At 34.5% G+C, this 19,711-nt stretch overlaps 2 protein-coding genes across 2 annotated transcripts; both read left to right on the plus strand.

Moving 5' to 3' along the window:
* The first annotated feature begins 549 nt into the window (after positions 1-549).
* Positions 550-7,663, plus strand: LOC116022877. Its single transcript, XM_031263765.1, has 16 exons — positions 550-820; positions 1,643-1,854; positions 2,220-2,356; positions 2,443-2,553; positions 2,632-2,733; positions 2,890-2,998; positions 3,100-3,300; positions 3,493-3,661; positions 3,937-4,018; positions 4,099-4,192; positions 4,623-4,719; positions 5,561-5,654; positions 6,012-6,084; positions 6,391-6,564; positions 6,647-6,769; positions 7,226-7,663. The coding sequence occupies exons 1-16, from the start codon at positions 808-810 to the stop codon at positions 7,385-7,387; spliced, it is 1,953 nt and encodes a 650-aa protein (XP_031119625.1). The 5' UTR covers positions 550-807; the 3' UTR covers positions 7,388-7,663.
* A 4,133-nt stretch (positions 7,664-11,796) lies between these two features.
* Positions 11,797-14,771, plus strand: LOC116022495 (zinc finger protein ENHYDROUS-like). The gene is made up of 4 exons (XM_031263218.1): positions 11,797-12,308; positions 12,395-12,788; positions 12,930-13,132; positions 13,965-14,771. Exons 1-4 carry the CDS (start codon positions 12,227-12,229, stop codon positions 14,615-14,617), a joined length of 1,332 nt encoding a protein of 443 aa, XP_031119078.1. The 5' UTR covers positions 11,797-12,226; the 3' UTR covers positions 14,618-14,771.
* The last annotated feature ends 4,940 nt before the right edge of the window (positions 14,772-19,711 follow it).

The raw sequence follows: 19,711 nt of genomic DNA on the forward strand, positions 1-19,711 counted from the left end.
AAATTTTATCAAATTTGAGTCAACATGCCAAAAACAGTTTCAGGTACTCCCGAATGAGGTTGAGTTGCTTATTCAAGACAATCACTTAAGTGCGCTATGATCGAAGTTTACTTTTATGAGGCTAATCAAAGTTATCAAATAACTTTTTATGGTCTGAAGCAACTAAGTATATTTAGATTAATCGTGACGAGACTAAGTAAAGCTATCAAATAGCCTGTGACAGGACTAGGTAAAACTATCAAATAGCCCCTCAAAATCTTAAGCGATTTGAGATATTTAGATGGCGTGGGCTATGTAACTCTCTTTTTGTGGCCCATATCTTGCTGGAAAAAATCCTAACAAAAAAAATCAGAAAACCGTATTGGCCCATTCTCCTTTTTAGCTTTTCGTCCTTCCACTTGAATGGCGAATGAAAATAGAAAGTGTATACACCGTCAGGAATTCATACGGACCGCATTCATGCTTTAGCCTTTACGCCTTTACTTGGTGCTTAGCAGACTATTCGTCGCGGTTACAATCTGTAACTGTAATTTCTATATAAAATTTTATTCTAGTCAAATAATTTAGAATATAATGCGGTTCGCTATGTTGCAATCAAACATTTTCCATTTACTCTCCATTATCATACGATACACACCACTCTAACTCTATAAGACCAGCACGCAAACTCATTTCCCTCACTCCCACCGCCACCATCACCACCTCAACAGGGAGAAGCGGCAACTTGTTCTTCATCGCCTGCAAAGTAGTCTGGACTGCGATCTTCTGAATTTTCCTACGAAATCACCGGAAACCGCAAATTCGCCAATGGAGAATACCGGTTTGCATCGCCTTTTCCACTATTTATTTATTTTTCATTTTTAAGCCTTAAATTTTACGGTTGTTTCTTCACTTCACTCTCTGTGTATCTAAGTACTCCGTATTTATCTCTTTTGATAGTTATTCTTTTCAATATCCATGTTTTGTGTTGATTGTTGATAGGTTAATAACTGGGAGGAGTTTCTGAATGTTAGATTTGATGTTTTCTCGGGGTTTAGTTCTATAGCTCCTTTTCTTAAGCTGATTCATTAAGAATATAGTTATGCTAAGCTTATCAATGTTGTTCAACATGATTTAGCATTTTTCTGAAGAACATAGAGCATGGCAAATTGGCAACTAATTGAATAAAAGATGGAATTAGGATTTAAGGTGGAAGAGAACTATATGGACGAGAAGAGGGAAGGGGATAGCAAGTATTGAGTGATTTAGACAACTGGAGCTAGTGCTTATTTCTCTTTCTTAGATGCAAGTTCTCATGCAGCTCCCCTAAGGCAAAATGAGAGGCTAAGAGATATTGCTATTGTTGTATTATTGAAGAGTTAGAGATAATTGATAAATTGATTAGAGCTGCATTATCAATGAAAAGCATAGATGAGGGAGAACTTTCTAAAATTGACACACAATCAAACATAAAGAAGTGAAATATTACAGGTTATTGTCAAGGATTGGACCATCTATTTTCTTCTATTTAATTTGTTTTAGTTTAAAATGAATTTCCTGGGCTCCTCAGGTTTTAGAATTCTGGCTCATTTCCATCTTTTTGAACTTCTTGCTGTCCTAGGGTTGCTAAATTTGATTTTTATCTGATTTTTTATACTTCCAGGGAATCATCAAGAGATTATGGTGCCACCAGTTGAAGGTGTTGCAGGAGGTGGGACTGCATATGGATGGACTGACAGTGAAGTGCATGATCCAAGACCATTAAGGGGTGCAATTGATCCTTCTAAAGTTCCTTCTTCAGAATTGGTGCATGTTTGGTGCATGCCAAGTACAGCTAATGTTGGACAACAGGATATGCCTCAGCGTTTGGAGCCTGTATGCACATAATTTATACTAATAATGATTTGTGATAAGTTTATACTGTTTGTTGGACTTTTAAGTAGATAATGATGTTATTGTCAGTTATTTTTGTGTTATGGCTTTCCAAGTTATTGATTGTTGTGCCTCTCCCATCTATACGCATATTCTTTCTCTAATTCCTCACTCCAGAAGTCTGTTAGGAACTATTAGTCAAATAATATTTGCTACCATTGTGATTTTCACTTCATATTAATCTGGTGGTTATGCTAATGCATCTGTTATCCTTCAAATGTTACACCCAGGCAACAGGGCTGTGAAATTCCATTTACTCTTTGGGTTCCGTAATTTCATGGTGTCTAACACTGAATGTCATATTGTAGATATCTCTTCTAGCAGCTAGAAATGAAAGAGAGAGTATCCAGGTTGCTATACGTCCAAAAGTTTCATGGGGTGGATCTGGTTTTGCAGGAACTGTACAGGTTCAATGTACTGACTTGTGCTCATCTTCTGGTGACAGGTTTGTTTCTTAAATATGTTTTTGGCCACTTCTATGGATATTGAAGATTTCAAATTTAGGCCAGTGCTAATATTGACTAATTATAGGTTGGTAGTTGGACAATCATTGACATTAAAGAGAGTAGTACCTGTTTTGGGTGTTCCAGAAGCTCTTGTACCACTGGATATGCCAGTCTCACAACTAAACCTCTTTCCTGGGTAATGATACTTTCATGTTTAGTTGTCTCTAGTACCCATGAAATTCAGATTGTATTAATAACTCCTAATATTTTGCAGAGAAACAACATCAATTTGGGTTTCAATTGATGTTCCAATTGCACAGCCACCGGGTCAATATGAAGGAGAAATCATAATTTCTGCTATCAAGGCTTACACAGAGTGATATTTTTTCTCTCTACTTCAGTTAATTATTGGTTTTGTTTGATTTGGTTCTGACTTGTGTCAATAGCTTTTTTGGGACATACTTTTTGTGTGTGTGTTTACAGAGAGGATTGTCAGTTTGTATTAATTGTCTGTATTTTCTGGTTAATCCAGATCCACTGCACAATCACTGAGTAAAGCAGAGAAGCACCAACTCTACAGAGAACTTAGGAACTGTCTTGATATTGTAGAGCCCACAGAGGGAAAACCAATGGATGAAGTGGTGGGTGGCTTTGAAATTGCCACATGATCAGATCTCACATTATTTTCATCATAATATTTGTTAATGCTAGCAACTCATAACAAACTTTGTTTATGTTTTAGGTTGAAAGAGTGAAATCTGCAACTTCATCTTTAAGAAGCGTTCTTCTGTCCCCAACATTTTCTGATTTATTTTCAGATAACGGGCCCTTAGACATGATGGATGAGGATGCGATTTCTAACCTTTCTGTGCGGTTGAAGCTAAGTTTAACAGTATGGGAGTTCATTCTACCAGTTACACCTTCAATCCCTGCTGTTATTGGTGTATCCTCATGGGCCTGTGGTTGTGAATGACCTTAAATGAACTTCAAATCTGTAAAAGTGCTATTTGATCTCTTTGTTTCCACTGTATTTTTGGTACTCCTTTGCTTCTTCTAAGCCCAGTGCGTATTTAAATTGGATCCAGTTTTCCTCTTTGAGTGCAAGATGTTTGGTGCTTTCCTTGATTACTTCTAGATTTCTGACACTGTAATTGAAGATCGATTTGGGGTTGAACATGGTAGTAATGAATGGTATGAGATGCTAGATCAGCATTTTAAGTGGCTTCTTCAATACAGAATTAGCCCGTACTTCTGCAGATGGGGTGACAACATGAGAGTTTTGACATACACCTGTCCATGGCAAGGTAATATAACAATACAGACCACTTATCTTATGCTCAGAGGTTTTGATCATAAAACAGTTTAGTTCTGTTACAGACAACATGTTTTAGAAAACTTTCCTGGATATATGCTTGTTATTTATTTCCTTCTGTTTCCCGCATTTTTATGGTGGGGAGAGAAGACCATAGGGAGGGGTGGGGGTGGTTGGGTTCCTGACTGAAGTTTTAAAGATGCTCATTAAGTGATTGCCTTACTATTTTACTGACACTCCAATCTGTCATTGTTTTGAGTTATGTAGCTGATCATCCAAAATCAGATGAATATTTTTCTGATCCTCGACTTGCTGCCTATGCTGTACCACACAGTCCAGTAGTTTCCTGGTATGAGGACAATAACTTTCGTAATAATAGGAAATGTTTTGTCAATAATATTTACCTGCTTCTATCTGTTTTGTTTGCAGTGGTGATACTGCAAAGGACTACCTGCAAAGAGAAGTTGAGATACTGAGAACAAAGCCTCATTGGAGAAAAGCCTACTTCTACTTGTGGGATGAGGTAAAATTATTTGATTGGGTAGCAACCCTTGATGTGCCATTATTGCTCTTCGTTTCCACTTTAACTGCTCTTGATGTTTCTCCTTTATCCTTTTTCTTTTTCTACTATTGGACCAATTTCTTCTTACAATAAAAAATTGTAATTTAATTTTAGCATCTGTGTAAAGAGAGGTAAGCTTGTCTACATCTTTCTCCGTATCATGCCAGTGTAAGAGCCTTACTAAGTACTTGACCTGACATTTTTTAGTGAGTATTACCACAAATAAAAGTAGGCAACTCTAAGTTATAGTCAGAGAATTTGGGTAGAAAATTTTCTTCTCATTTTCAGTTTAATAAGTTCTTTATGCTTAATCTTATTTTGTTTTAGTGTGAGGATTATGGTTACCCATTATATGCCTGCAGCTTCTAATTATGTTCTTGCATTCTACCAGCCTCTCAATCTTGAACAGTACGATGCTGTCCGAAACATGGCCAGTGACATCCATGCCTATGCACCAGATGCTCGTATTCTGACTACTTACTATTGTGGTGTGTATTCCCTTTATCTAGTACAGAAATGAATGAGGAGATATCATTTTTCTTTTTCTTTTTCTTTTTCTTTATGCTCCTATTTGAGCACATAATTTTTAATTGAGATGTGGGATCCCCCTTTTTGTGGATGTTACTCCTGGGCACAATTTAGTGTCTAGAAGCAAATTGAACAACCACAGATTGAGCTTAAGAATCAGCTGATGGATGATGCCACAGGAGAGAATATCTAAGAGGATAATAGATGATGCCACAGGAGAGAATATCTAAGAGGATAATATTTTTATAATTTTATATACATTCTTTTATTCCAAAAAGGAAGAAGTGAATTTGAAGTATGCTTACTCAAAAAGGTTCTATTGTATACTAGAAGAAAGAGAAGTTTTCTCACATACAAGACAATATGTTTGATATGAAAGGAAATTTAGATCCTTTGGTTGATTTAAAACAGCAAATACTAATTGCTTCACCCTCAATGAGATAACATGAAAATTACTTGATAAATGGGAAATTTCTTTACAATTTCCATTTTGGACTATCAAGATGGGGTATCAACTGAAATTGTAGCTAGTATTATATTATATGAAATAGAATTTCTTCCTTCCTTTTCAATGATTTTAGTCTGAAAGGATTTGATTTTGCAATTTACAATGTGAATACTAATTTGGTACTTGTGGAGCAAATTGATTGTATGCCATTGGAAGTTTGTCTCATACTTAGAACGTATGGTGAGATCTTTTAGATTTACGATTCTTATCTAGTTCTTACTTTTCTCCATATTTGATATTGAGCTGAAACAGTGCTTAAGTACTGTCCTCCAACTGCAGTTCTATTAATGCAGGTCCTAGTGATGCACCTCTTGCTTCTAATAATTTTGAAGCTTTCCTGAAAGTTCCCGAGTTCCTAAGGCCCCATACGCAGATATACTGTACAAGGTACTTATAAATTTCTTTGGAGCAAAAAGTTTGGGCTTGTGTATTTATTTTCTTTACCCTATGCAAGAGAAGCACATCCTTCTGTTCAGATATTTTCTCTATGTTCCCCCTTGAACTGAAGAATTAAGTCAGTTGCTGCTAAACTAGATTTAGCTCTTATTTCATGTTTTCTAAAATTACAATGATCTTACCTGTCCTAATTTGAGTTAGGGGGACAATTCAAAGTTGGAACATGATTAACTGTGTTGTTTGCCATACGTTTCTATGCTGCCAGTGCATACTTCTTGAGTTCTTGATCACCTTTTACACTTTGATTATCTAATGGCATTCAATTAAATGTTCTATTTTTCTTTTCAGTGAATGGGTAATTGGCAACAGAGAGGACCTTGCAAAGGATATCATTGCAGAAATACAACCAGAAAATGGTGAGGTAATATATAATTTATTGCAAGCGATCATATGGAAAGGTTAATTTACTTCTTCTATTGTCTTAATTGTGTCAATCTAGTGAAATGATCTCAGAAAACCCACTTGCAAATTAGAATTTCTAAAATCAATTTTAAGGTCATGATTTCCATTATAAGTTTTGAATTTTAAAAGAAATGTGTATCTGTGAAATGTTTTTGGTTTGATGAGAGTTGATGGAAATCAGACTATTTGAAATATAAGACTAAAAATGGTGGTGAATGAGCATTTGATGTTCCTGTCATTACATGTGACAATGTCTCTTTTGCAGGAATGGTGGACATATGTATGCTTGGGGCCCTCTGACCCTCACCCAAACTGGCACTTGGGAATGCGAGGTACACAGCATCGTGCAGTAATGTGGCGTGTATGGAAAGAAGGTGGAACAGGCTTCTTGTATTGGGGTGCGAATTGTTATGAGAAGGCAACAGTTCCCAGTGCTGAGGTTACTGTCTCTACATCATTGCATTAATTTGGTTAAAGTATTCTTTCATTCCACACATGTGACTATTAATTCCTTTCTCCAGATTAGATTCAGGCGTGGTCTGCCTCCTGGAGATGGAGTCTTGTTTTACCCTGGTCAGGTATTCTCCAACTCACAGCAACCTGTTGCTTCATTAAGGCTAGAGCGGCTTCTGAGTGGGTTACAGGTGATCTTCATTCTCAACCATAGTTTTTTGTCTTTCTTACTATTTCCAATTGGCATAATTACAACTAAAAAGCTTTCTCCAACAAGTACCTGTCTCTCTTTGGTGGGGGCAGTTTATGTTACTTCATCATACTTCATATAAACAGAAAGATACAATATATGACACATTAGAAGTGAACAAGCTCCAATCCAGTGCTTCTGCATGTATGGGACCCTCAACTGTGACATTCTTTGGCATTATGATGTGGCCATCCTGGGTTAACCTCACTTGGACCTGTTGTGGGAATAAAAAGGAAGAGCATAGAAACAGAAAAATCTGAGTGCAGAAATGCAGAATGTGGTGTTAAAATTTCATCCCCTCTGATCACGAGATCAGAATTACTTGCAAAATTTGTTTTTATCCCGAGTTGAGTTTCACATTGAACTTTCCTATATATGTGCTGTTTGTTGCCAACAGGATATCGAGTACCTCAAACTCTATTCTTCAAGATTTGGTAGGGAGGAAGCGCTTAGCCTGCTGGAAAAGACGGGCACATATCTTGGTCCAGAACGTTATACCTTGGAACACACACCAATAGATGTAATGCGGGCTGAGATTTTCAGGACATGCCGGTCATAGAGACTTGTGTTTGGTTTTCATCAATGAGTTTTTTTGCCACTTCCGCTTTGAAACTATGCCGGTCTCCTGAGAACTTGTGTTATCCCATCTGAATTTCCAGAATCACAGATGATGCCCTATGGCTTTACAAAGAAAACATTCAATCATTTTGAAGGTAAAAAGAAATATACAATTGTGTAACCTCTATCTATGTATAGAAGGCATTTTAATTTTAATGCTCCCACCCGCTTGAATTTATTCACTATACTATGAAATTAAATTCACAAAGTTGCACCATATCGTTTATAATTTCATATGAAAAATATGGTACGTATAACGTCTGTTACTTTTTTTTTTTTTTTTTTAATTTCCTTTTATCTATCTCGTTATTATTTACTCCGTATTAATTTTTTATTTAATTATTATTAAATTGTAAATAACTTGTCAAAAATTGTTAACTGAACTTGACATATGGGATTGACCGACTGGTGTGTGTTTTGATGTAGACATATAGTTTGTGCAATAATAATAAAATGTGATGAAGTTTAGAATTTAATATACTTTTCTTTTTACTGAGTTGTTTTCTTCACTTATCCGCACAAGCATAATGAGTGCAGACATTGACTAGCTGATTCCGATGACAGTATGTGACCCCACAAGGTAGCAAGATAGAGTGTAGTGCATATTCACACCTTTTTTTTTTAATCCTTTTTAATTGTACACCTTTTGAAATAGAGGTACATAGCAGCCTAGCTTGGGACAATGGGACTCCTTTGACATCAGGATATCATATATATTCAAACCGACTGCTTAGATAAAATTCAATTAGTATAAAAAATTATTCTCTTACTAAAATTACAAATTGTTGGCGTAATATATAAAATTAACATAATAATCAAATTCAATATAATAATGACACAATATTAAATAATAATAATAATTTTAGTAGGAAAACCCAGTGTGAGTTAGTATGGCTCAAGTTTTCCTTGTTTTATATAGCATCAGGGTAGTAATTTGGTCCGTACAGAATGTTTGCCTACAATTATAACTTTTTGGTTATGTTGGAGGGCAGGAAAGTAAAAGGGAAAAAGAAAGCAATCAAAAAGTTTATCAAACTTGTAATGATTTCCCCCACGCTTCTCACGCATACTCATTTGACATTGATTGCAATCACTTGTATCGTTGACACCCTAATCTTTGATCATTATTCAACTCTCTCATCTTCTACGCCCATTATTGCATTTACTTTGACAAACTCTTAATCTTATTGGCTTTTTTGGGAAAGCTGTGCCTTGTTTCGACTGTAAGTGGAGTAGCTCCTACATTGGGTTATATATACCAAGAAAGAAAGACGAGTATTGAAAATTATAGAAGAAATGAGTAGTGGATGGGTGACATATATAGTCATCATACCCTTTTGCATGAATTAGTTCCGATATTATATTGAATGATATATTATGTTAGTTTGAACTAATATTATAAGTTGATAGTTGGTGATGGAAATATTAGTGACAAGTTCAAAAAGACAAGTATAGGTAGGCTCAAGTTAGACCGTAACTTAGCCTTTGGGTGTGATTGAGTCCGCTAAGGAGGTCAGCATGGGGTGTACGTGCGAGGTCTACAGAGTTAATAACAAACCTCAAGAAAAGGAAAAAGTCAACGGAATAGTTAGAAGGGGCTCAATTCGGTTGGTCATCACTCAAATTTTGTTATATCAAATACATTGTATGTTGTTTAGAGGATGACAACGCATTCTTTTACTTACGAATGAGCAATTAATAGAAAAATACATACATCCTCTTATTCTTTTACATTTATACGGAGTATCTTTTAACTCTATTTTTTTTTAAATCTAGAATTGATTAATATATACTTACATTTTAATTATTTACATCATATAATGCAAAATAATTGGTTTATATATAAGAAAGAAGGAGGAGTATAACATGTGTAGCCGATGGATGGATATTTTACTCAAAAAGATGGGTGGGAACTGTTTAGAGGGGCCCTTATTTTCATTTTGATGCTAAAGCAAGATTTTACCTTTTCTGTTGTTGTTATGTCAAATCAGAGTAGATGTGTTGAGAACCCATTGCACGGTTGAGGATATTCATTCGTTTTTTTTTTCCCTTTAATTACCCACTATCAATCCAACTCCACATACTACATTCTCACATTTAATTATAACATTAATTATACTTTTTTTAAGATAAAAAATCCTCAAGAATCAATCGCTAATTTATAGGCTCTAATTAGAAAAGCTGTAAATTATAGTGCTTATTATAGTATTGACGATTAGATTGAAACAATAGTATTATGAGGTGAGTTGTGATAACTATGAAATAGTGAAATTGCAGAGCAGTAAAGTTAAAGAAAATCACTTTATATATATAGACACCTGTGTAAATACTTTAGAAAATTTAAGATTATATATCTAGGTTTGAAGTGCAAACACATTTTTTTTAAAAACATGGTAAATTTTATTTTATTAAATAAATACTGTTAAAAGAAAAAAAGGATCATTAAATTGGTCAGTAATTAGTTGGACTCACAGCATGGTAAGTCTGCAACAAAGTTGCCGAAATTAGGCCTGGCGTGTCTGATCCCCTTCTCTGTGGCCCAGTTTTATTCTCCTTTGACCGCCAAATTTGACTCAAAATTAAATGATACAAATTAGGCTTATTAGTGAAAAAAAAAAAAAAAAAACAAGCATTTATGATTTGTGAATTGTGACTACTATATGTGATTATGTGAATCTTTAAAATTTGGTGAAAAAGCTCGAACTTTTGCATTTTGTAACAATTATATATATATATATATATATATATATATATATAGCAATTATATTAATACTTTTAAATTTTGATAAATTAATAACAAATAGTTGTAATTTATAAAAATTATAATTTTCAATCTAAGAAAAAATTCAATCTAGCAAAGATTCCTTAAATTTGCACACAATTTATTAAAAACATTTCAACATAACATTATTTTTAATATATACGGTACTCTCGCTGGGGTAAAATTTGTAACTTTATAGTTAAGTTAACAGTTTGACCAACTTGATTGCGGTTGTCTCCAATTTATTTATTAATTAAAAATAAAAATAATCAATCATATATTGTTACATGAAAAAGTTAATATTAGGAGATAAAATCTAAATATGTAACATAAAAATGTTTCATATGAATTATGGTTGATATATAAAAAGTTTATGTGTCACGTTGTATTAACATATTTAAAAGAATAATACTATTTTTCACTCATAATATTCACCTTCGGTCACAATAAAATTATCTTGGATTTCATGACCAATTCTGCATTAAAACAGTGAAACCAAAAAATAAATAAATAAAAGTTTTACATATAAATAATTTACATGCATGTGTACATTCAGTCAACATTTGAGGGAACACAAAATCGAATTCATAGAAACATTTTATCTTTCTATTACACAACAAACCACACAGAAAAAGCTCAATTGAAAGAATGTTGCCAAGAGTTGCTTGACTATTCCTTTTAGGGCAATAGGAGTGAATTTTTTAATTGATTGTTGAAGATGTACAAGTCATTAAATAATACATTTAGCAGCCCTGCAAGGGTAGCTTAAGTGGTAAAGCACATGATCTTAAGTTACCACTTTAGTGATAAAGTGGGGACTGAAAATTCGACATAAGTTTTTCAAGTTGACAGAAATGTGGAGATGGATCTCTTATTCCCTTTATCTATCATTTATTAATTTTTATATGCTATTATTTCTGGGTTGATATAATTATACAAAGGAATATAATGCAACTCTTCATTCTTAGAAAAAACAAAAGTCATCTATCAATTCAAAATTTCAATATAAACTACTGGCATACATGTCAAAGCCAGGTGTGTATGAAAGAATAGATGATGACAAGTGGATGATGGGATCAAATGGCAAAGCTAAGAAACTAATTTGGATTTAAGTTGAGTTCCAAAGTTTGATTTAATTTTTTTAGCACAACATTTATTCCTATAAGAATTAATCTTTAGACTTTACAGTTGTATTAGTCGTAGTTCCGTTGTTGAATGTCTGAAATTACGGGATTTAATAGTTCCCTTGTTAAATGTCTTGATCGAATTGTAAAAATAGTGAAAGTGTATTTAAGAAAAAGATTTCACACATTTATTGAAACTCATCTGAATAAAAGATATTAGGTGATTATTAGATTATGAAAATTTCGTTTGAAATTCACCCGAATATAAAGTTATTAAAATAACTGAAACGCATTGAAAGATGAAGTAATTGATACGCTCCCTAATCTTATCCGTGACGGGTTTAACCATGGGTGGCTAACTAGTAACTACACACCCATAACCTTAACCATGGTTAATCACAACCGCTTGTGAAAGCTCAAAAATAGAAAATTCTCTCTTTTTATCCTTCCATTTGCTCCTTTCAAATATCGGTGCGTCTGTGTAAATGCCAACGCCGTCATGTATGAACATGGTGCGGGAAGAGAGTTGCGAACAATCTTGATTTGCCGACCGACTCAATATATATATATATATTCCCGTTCCCATTTTGCTCGATAATTCAAGCACAGATAGATTTTCCTTTCTCGTATAATCGCTGCCATTTCCCAGAATAAGAAGAAAGCCCAAAAAATTTTCCAGAATAAAGAGAAACAGTTTCCAACGACTGCAGATTGAAGCTTTGTTCCGCCTTTTCTTGATTCTCCGTTCACTTTTTTGTTTTTTCCGGCTTATACTGTAACTTCACTGTAGAAGCTTTCAGAGCTTTTTGTTGCAGCTTCAGTTAATAAGCCTAGTCAACTTGCACCTCATGTTCTAAATAATATATAAAGGGAAAATCTTACAGAGAATTCATCAATGGCGGCTCCGTCAGAGGGGGAAACGTCCGCTCAGCTCAGTGTTGTATCCAAGAGAAAGCGAAGCCTTCCCGGAACTCCCGGTAATTTTTTGTTCTTGCTCGTGATATTCAGAAATGGTGGATTTTGTTTTGTTTTGTTTTAATGATTTTTTATTTTGTTTTTGCAGATCCGGATGCGGAAGTGATAGCTTTATCGCCGAAATCTCTTTTAGCGACGAATAGATTTGTGTGCGAGATCTGTAGCAAAGGGTTTCAGAGGGACCAGAATTTGCAGCTTCACCGGCGCGGCCACAACTTGCCGTGGACGCTAAAGCAGAGGGGCGGCAAGCCCAAGAGACGCGTGTACGTCTGCCCGGAGACCACGTGCGTCCACCACCACCCCTCCCGAGCCCTCGGCGATCTCACCGGAATCAAAAAACACTTCTGCCGGAAACACGGCGAGAAGAAGTTTAAGTGTGAGCGGTGCAGTAAGAAATACGCCGTCCGGTCCGACTGGAAAGCCCATTCCAAAACCTGCGGCACTAAAGAGTACCGTTGTGATTGCGGGACGATTTTTTCGAGGTAAATTATAATTACTCTATGATGTTTATATTTCATAGCCTCTTAGCAAATTAAAGTTTCATTATTTCTTATTTCTCTTTACATTTAAATCTGATCATAAATTTTCATTATAATATTGGTTCATTTTCTTATAATCTGAAGGAAGGATAGCTTTATAACCCATAGGGCCTTTTGCGACGCGTTGGCGCAAGAATCCATGAGATATCAGCCATTAGAGGAACCTTCAAAAGTTGCGGCGCCGCCGCCGCCGTCCACGACGGCGACGTCTTCTTCCAGCCCCCCGCCTCCTCCTCTAACTCCGTCAACCGGAGTCTTGTCTCCGGTTGTTTCCGTCCAAAGCTCAGGTAAGATTAAAAAACCTAAACTTAATTACTCAGTTCCTTAACTTAACTTGATTTGAACTGGTTAGTTTCAGTACACACTTCGAATAATGGCTGCAAATTTTTTTAAAGTTCAATGATTTCATAGTTTCATACATGCATAATACTACAGTTGATCTGCAACGTGATGCCTGTCAAACGAGGATGTTACAGTAACGCTTACCTTAATAAATGTTTTGACTATTTTTGTTTGAAAATGTTTAAGTATTTGGAGTTTATTGTGATTTGTCCATTAGTGCCCTTGTTTTAGTGAGGAGTTTTGCTGTACTTTATATCAATTAATTTTTCTTGGTATATAGTGAGCTACAATTATTTATACTCAAACATAATCATTTCCTTGTTTAAACTAAGATTAGATATTGATGACACTATAAAATTCTTTGTATGTTACACAATAGAAAGAGTAATGTTATGTTTCCTTATGATTGCTTCGTGTTTCTGTATAGAGTAGGATGAAACTATAAAAATTTTTAGTACGTTTCATAAAGGAAAAAGTAATGTCAAACTGAATTTCGGTCACATTCCATTTAAGAGCGAGTCTCTTAAGGGTGTTGTTGCATACTGCACTAGTATGTGTTCTATAGGATGGTGTGATCAAGCTGAGTCTCGATTGGATCTCATTGAAAAGGGGTTGAGTAAGGGAAAGGAATTGATGATTGCATTTGGTTTGAGTTTGAGATTGAGATTGGCATTTCAGTAGTTAGAAAAGCTATTCTTTTTAAAAAGCTCTTTTTACTACTACTTTTTTCTTGATTGTTGAAACCTTTTTTTTGTTTTGTTCCCTTTGGTGTGGCAGATTTGGCTGAGAATCAAAGTGGGCTTTCACACCACAAAAAGCCAACATTGCCTCCCGTACCCACCGCCGGCGCCGGAGTGCCGTTATTCTCAACGTCCAATGTCAACGGCGAGGCTCTTCAGAGCGTGTTCGCGTCTTCAACCGTCGCCGGAGACTCGCGTCCGCCGCCGCCGGGATCTGCCGGCGGGGGAAGTGCAGAGCCAATGTTTCTCTCTCTATCGTGTCCGATTTATCTCTCCGGCAATGCGGCTTCATCGGTGTTTCCATGGGCGGCGTCCCGGCAGTTCGCGGCGCCTAGCCGGCCCCCGGCGGCGCTCTCGGCGACGGCGTTGCTGCAAAAGGCGGCGGAAATCGGCGCGACGTCGTCTCACGGCTCGTTTCTCTGCAGCCTTGGATTAGCGACGTCGAGCGGTTCTAAACCGCAAGATGTGAAGCAGGAGAATAAGTCAATCTCGTCGCCGTCGTCTCCGACGATGATCTTCGGCAACAATCCTCCGACGCTCGATTTTCTCGGCGTGGGAGCGGGTGCGACTACTCCGCCTTCTTTTCTGGGCTCAATGAATAATGGCTCCGGCGCCGGCGTGGCTTCTACCGGAGACTGCTGGGATGACACCTCCGATCGGAAATTTGGTTTCCTTCAGCAAAATATATAATAATGAACGCTTTTTTGTCCATTCAGTTTAAAATCGTAGTCGCAGGTGGAACTTCCTTTTGTCTGTATATATTGTCATTTGATTTGATTATGTAGCTAGCTAACAGTGATGATTTATAATACTCCTTTTGCAAATCAGATATTATTATGCATAACTATTCTGCATGATTTATATATTGATAATAATCTCATGATTTATATATTGATGTTATCTATACTTGTCAGATAATTTTTTTAAAAAATAAATGAAAGATTGATTAATCTTAGACGTCAAACTGGACGCATTAGTGATGTTGGACCCGTATCCCTAACAAATGGCGATTGCGACAAGGTTGAGCTGAGTGGGGCTGGAGCCAACTAAACGAAGATGATGGCGAAGAGTAAATAGGGGCCCTGTAGACGTGCAGTCAAACCTCAACATTATTAAAGCGTGTAGTATGTTGTACTGTTACTCACCCAGTTCTGAGTTTCTATTTATTTTTTGTATAACTAAAATTTATAGACTTCATGATCGAGACTATATATCTTGAATCCTATAAACCCGTTCACATGTTCATTAGGGAGTAAATCGAACCAATATAACTTCAAGATTCAACAAAATCCTTCATGAATCGAACCCCACCTTGTTGTTAAAAACAAGTATTTATGTGGTGTTTTTTGTCCACTAGACCAATGTTTTTGAGGTACCGTTCTTAATTCTCAAATGTTTCACCTCCCTTCTTCAATGCATACTAGTTCGTGATCATCGTGTTTATTCATTTAAGCGAGCTCTCGTTTCACTAAAAGAAGCACAAATCTTCCAAATTAAACACTCCGGTGTTTCACAATCTACACCTCTTTGTGTTTGTTGTCACTTTTACTGCATATTTGATTCACAAAATATGATCAGGATTTGAACAGTATTTTCATCAATAAACTTATTAGAGATTTATTTCTAGAGAGTATGCTATTAGGTTATTTCTAAATTTTCAAGAATAATATATTTTGCCAACACACACATATATAACAATGTAATTATGTAAAGCATAACTTTATTTTTTATCTTTAATTCAACCAAACACTATAACATAATTCATGAAATTTATTCATTCTACAAACCATTAAAATTTATAGGAAATGCCCTATTGAATAAGATTCATATTTTCTCAAAATCCATTGTTTCTCAAAAGTAGAGGCATACATGAGCATTTGGGCCTTTTATATATAGGTTTTGTTTCTAAAATAATTTTTAAGGGCCTATTATTTTCCTCTCTTAATTATATATTATACCTATAAGATATTTCATTTTTCAAAAAAATGGAAAATATGTTTTTCTAAATATAGAAATACACATAATTTTAACTGTAATTCCATTTTCACTAACAAACTTCTACCTCGCATATCAATATACTCTTATCAAGAGACATAATGTATATATATATATATATATATTGAAATAGTATATTTTAAATTAATACACTAAAGGTTCATTATTCTTTATACTACAAAATAATAAACTTTTAATACACAAATAATATACCTTCAATATATTGATAATGAATATTTATTAATGATCCACAATATAATTTTCTTTACTTTTATTTATTTACTTACTTATCTGCCTACCATTACAATTAGCAAGGTTCATTAACATATTTTCTTACTTGACTTGTCTACTATAAAAATGTTTAATTAGGATTAATTTTACCTTGTACGGTTAACAAAATTAAATAACTACATTTTAACCCTTAAGTTTAGATTAAAAAATTCTTTGATTAATGTAATACTTACTCTGTCATATTTTACCTGTTATATTTACTATTTCATTGGTCAAATTAATTCTTTCATGTATACAACCACTTTTTTTCATCATGAACCCGGAGTATTAGCGGTTTTACCCTTTATTTTGATGTCTAAATAAGTGTCAAATTTGTCCAAATTAAAGTTTAGATAATCATTATACTCAAGAGGACCTTTGCTGGAATTAAATTAACTCAGAGTATTATTATTGATTTTTTTGTGTTGTGTTGTTGCTATTGCTTATATATATATATATATATATATATATATATATATATATATATATATATATAAAAGAGTAATAATATTGTTCTAATAATTAAAAAAAATACAATATTTGATAGATGTACTAGGTATTTCATTGTAGCTATAGCTTAATTAATTAAGTATGCAAAGGGGGTGGTGCAAAGCTTAAGCTTCCATGGTCATCATTAATCTCATCTGCAGATTCCGGGAGGGTGAAGAAGATATACACATGCGAGCCGTCTCGCACTCCATACTCCGCCAGAGGAGCTTCGTTCTCACACATCACATAGTTCGCCGCCGGCACCGCACCGCCACCGCCGCCATCCAGTATCAATATGAGTCTATCCTGGGGGAGCTGCTCGCTGCAGATCTCCTTCTTCAAATCCGACACGGTGGCGTTGTCCGACAGGCGAACGTGGAACAGCGGCCCCGTCATTATCTCCGCCACCACCACCATATATCCTAGCTCTGGTATGATCTGATTTTAATTTGTTTTCAAGGAGAAATGGAGTGAGTGAGGGAGAGGCTAAAAAATGGAGGGGGATCGGATCACAGAGAGTGCATTTCAGGAATCTGTTTCATATTGCATGCCTGAAAAATGGGATAGTTATGAGATGCATGGAAAATGGGATAGTTATGAGATGGATATGCATGGATTGTTTGTTGGGATGGGATTAATTGACTCCTAATTAAAATATTCAATCACCAAATTAAACGAGCGTTTCTTGCTGCTACTATGCATACTGGCTAGCTGTCAGTAATGGAGTAGAATTAGTCATCTTTTAATTTTGTGGCTTAATTATCGTTTATTTTCCTTAATTACCTTGCCTCTTCATCACTTTTTTTGGGTTATTTTGATCTTCGGTATCTGATAGTGACATTAGATCAATATTAGAATGGGCTGCACTACTAGTTCTATTGTACCATTTATACGACAGTTCTTAATTCACTACTAATATATCTTTGTAGAATATTTTGTTTGTTATAAATATGCGATATATTCAGCACATACCATATAATTTTTTAAATATTTTTGTTCCCTTTTTTTTGGGGTATAACTTATGGGTTATGATTGGAAGTAAATTACTCGACCAGAAGATCCTAAGCTAAAATTTCATTTCTATACCTTCTTGGACTCTTGGTTAAGCGTCTAGGATTTTGTAGTCTAGTGGCACCCGGTTTACACTTCCACATAAAGGGAGTGAGTTTGAGTCTTAGTAGAGATGATTGTTGACTCTTTGTGTTTTAGTAGGTTGATCTAAAAAAATTGTTGTTGTTTTTAATTCTTTTATGGTCGCACATAGATTACATTTGTTTTGCTTGTATATTTTAGGGTTGATTAACAATTCAATGCTCTTGAAAAAAAAAAAAAAAACAATTCAATGCTAATACGATACTGATTTGCCAATTGAGGATGCTCTTGCAACATTCCAAATTTAGAATAATTTTGAGGATTCAAACAAGCCATATATATGACGAAATTGCTACTTTGTGTCTCTATGGTGGGCTAATATTGCCAAAAGCCCAAGATATATTGGATCAAAGCAAATATAAGGTCCAATAAATCTAATATAATATAAGTCAAGCGCCCAATTTCAACTCAAGTTGAAAATCAATAATCAATCGCAGAATTAAGATATGTTACGATTAGTCTGGCATAAGCAGAAAATTTTAATATATAACAAAATCATGTGTCATATGAATGAACAATATACTTGCACAACTCATGAAGAAGTCAATTCTAAAAGATAAGAGAATCTTTAAATTTAAATATTACTTTACAATCTTAGAATTTTTTGTAAAGGTGATGTGAGATCATATTAAATTTTATGTTCAACAACTCGAAAAAAAAAAAAAAAACTAAAGGAGATTAAAAAAAAATAGACTAAAATATATTGAACAAGTGAGTAGTAAATGATATTGTATGTTACTGGACCTTGTTGTCCAGTAATACCAAGTTACTTTTTCATATAGGAAGGTGTGGGTTTGAGCGGCGATATTGACTCGAGAAGTTATGAACAAATATTACATTGTAACATACTAGTCAGTACTAAACAAAATGATACGTAGATTTATTCGGTGGCTCGATGTTTCAGGCTAGCTGCTCATCAAAAGTACTTTATTTATTTATTACTCTATGCAACTTATTATTAATGCTATTATTATGCATTTACTTATTACACCAGGCCAGTTATTATTGATGTTATTATTATGCATGAGTACAATTGCGTATTATAATGGTTGGTAGAAACTGCCAAATATTGATATAGTGTTGTCATGGTCACTCTGGCCTAGAATAAAAGAATGAAGATTAACCCGAAAATAGATGATTGAGTATGTAAAACATGATTTTCAAATTAAAAGTCATCAATTTAATTGTAGTTAATTTTTTTTATTGAGCTTGTCGCATATAAAAATTTTAATATAATTTTTTATTATTTTATATAATTTATTATATAAAAATAAAATTTATTTAATATACACAATCAGATAATAACGATATGTTTTTCTTCTTCCTAATAATAAGAACAAAATGGCCTGGAGAGATTTTAATTAGCAGAAAATGCATGAAATGGGAATAGGGACCCGCTGAACTGTGTTGGGGTAGCATGCAGAGCTGCAGAAGTATGGTGAACCACGTACATAACATATCCCCACTAAATTCTATTTTCACTTGTCACCTCATCTGACATTGTAATAATTTTGCTAGGTAGGGCATTTATTTTGATTTTTTTAACTCGAATTTTTTAAACTTTTATACACAATGAACTTACTATATTATAAAAAATAAAAATAAAAAAATTATTGAGTGATACTTTTCATTCACGTGCCTTGGAAACATTAAATCAATTTAATAGATTTGATCATCCAATATAATACTCAATCTATCAAATTTATGATTGAATTATTGAATCAATTTGAATTACCTTATTATTCCATTAAAAAAAATCCCTAATTGCTAGCTAGCTTTAGTAAATAGGAAATAGACAACTTTTACATAGTTTAATTATACATGACATCTCTTCCTTTTTTTGTGTGTTAATCTATAGTAATACTTCTCGTCTTATTT

The sequence above is a fragment of the Ipomoea triloba genome, chromosome 6 (genome assembly GCF_003576645.1).
Source record: "Ipomoea triloba cultivar NCNSP0323 chromosome 6, ASM357664v1".
Classification (NCBI taxonomy): Eukaryota; Viridiplantae; Streptophyta; class Magnoliopsida; order Solanales; family Convolvulaceae; genus Ipomoea; species Ipomoea triloba.

Excerpts from the sequence above, each read along its gene's own strand:
- LOC116022877 (XM_031263765.1), top strand. Across the intron at positions 2,554-2,631 it reads CAACTAAACCTCTTTCCTGG|AGAAACAACATCAATTTGGG; the intron begins GTAATGATACTT and ends AATATTTTGCAG. Across the intron at positions 3,662-3,936 it reads ATACACCTGTCCATGGCAAG|CTGATCATCCAAAATCAGAT; the intron begins GTAATATAACAA and ends TGAGTTATGTAG.
- LOC116022495 (XM_031263218.1), top strand. The coding sequence starts at position 12,227 with ATGGCGGCTCCGTCAGAGGGGGAAACGTCCGCTCAGCTCAGTGTTGTA. Across the intron at positions 12,309-12,394 it reads AAGCCTTCCCGGAACTCCCG|ATCCGGATGCGGAAGTGATA; the intron begins GTAATTTTTTGT and ends TTGTTTTTGCAG. Across the intron at positions 12,789-12,929 it reads TGCGGGACGATTTTTTCGAG|GAAGGATAGCTTTATAACCC; the intron begins GTAAATTATAAT and ends TATAATCTGAAG.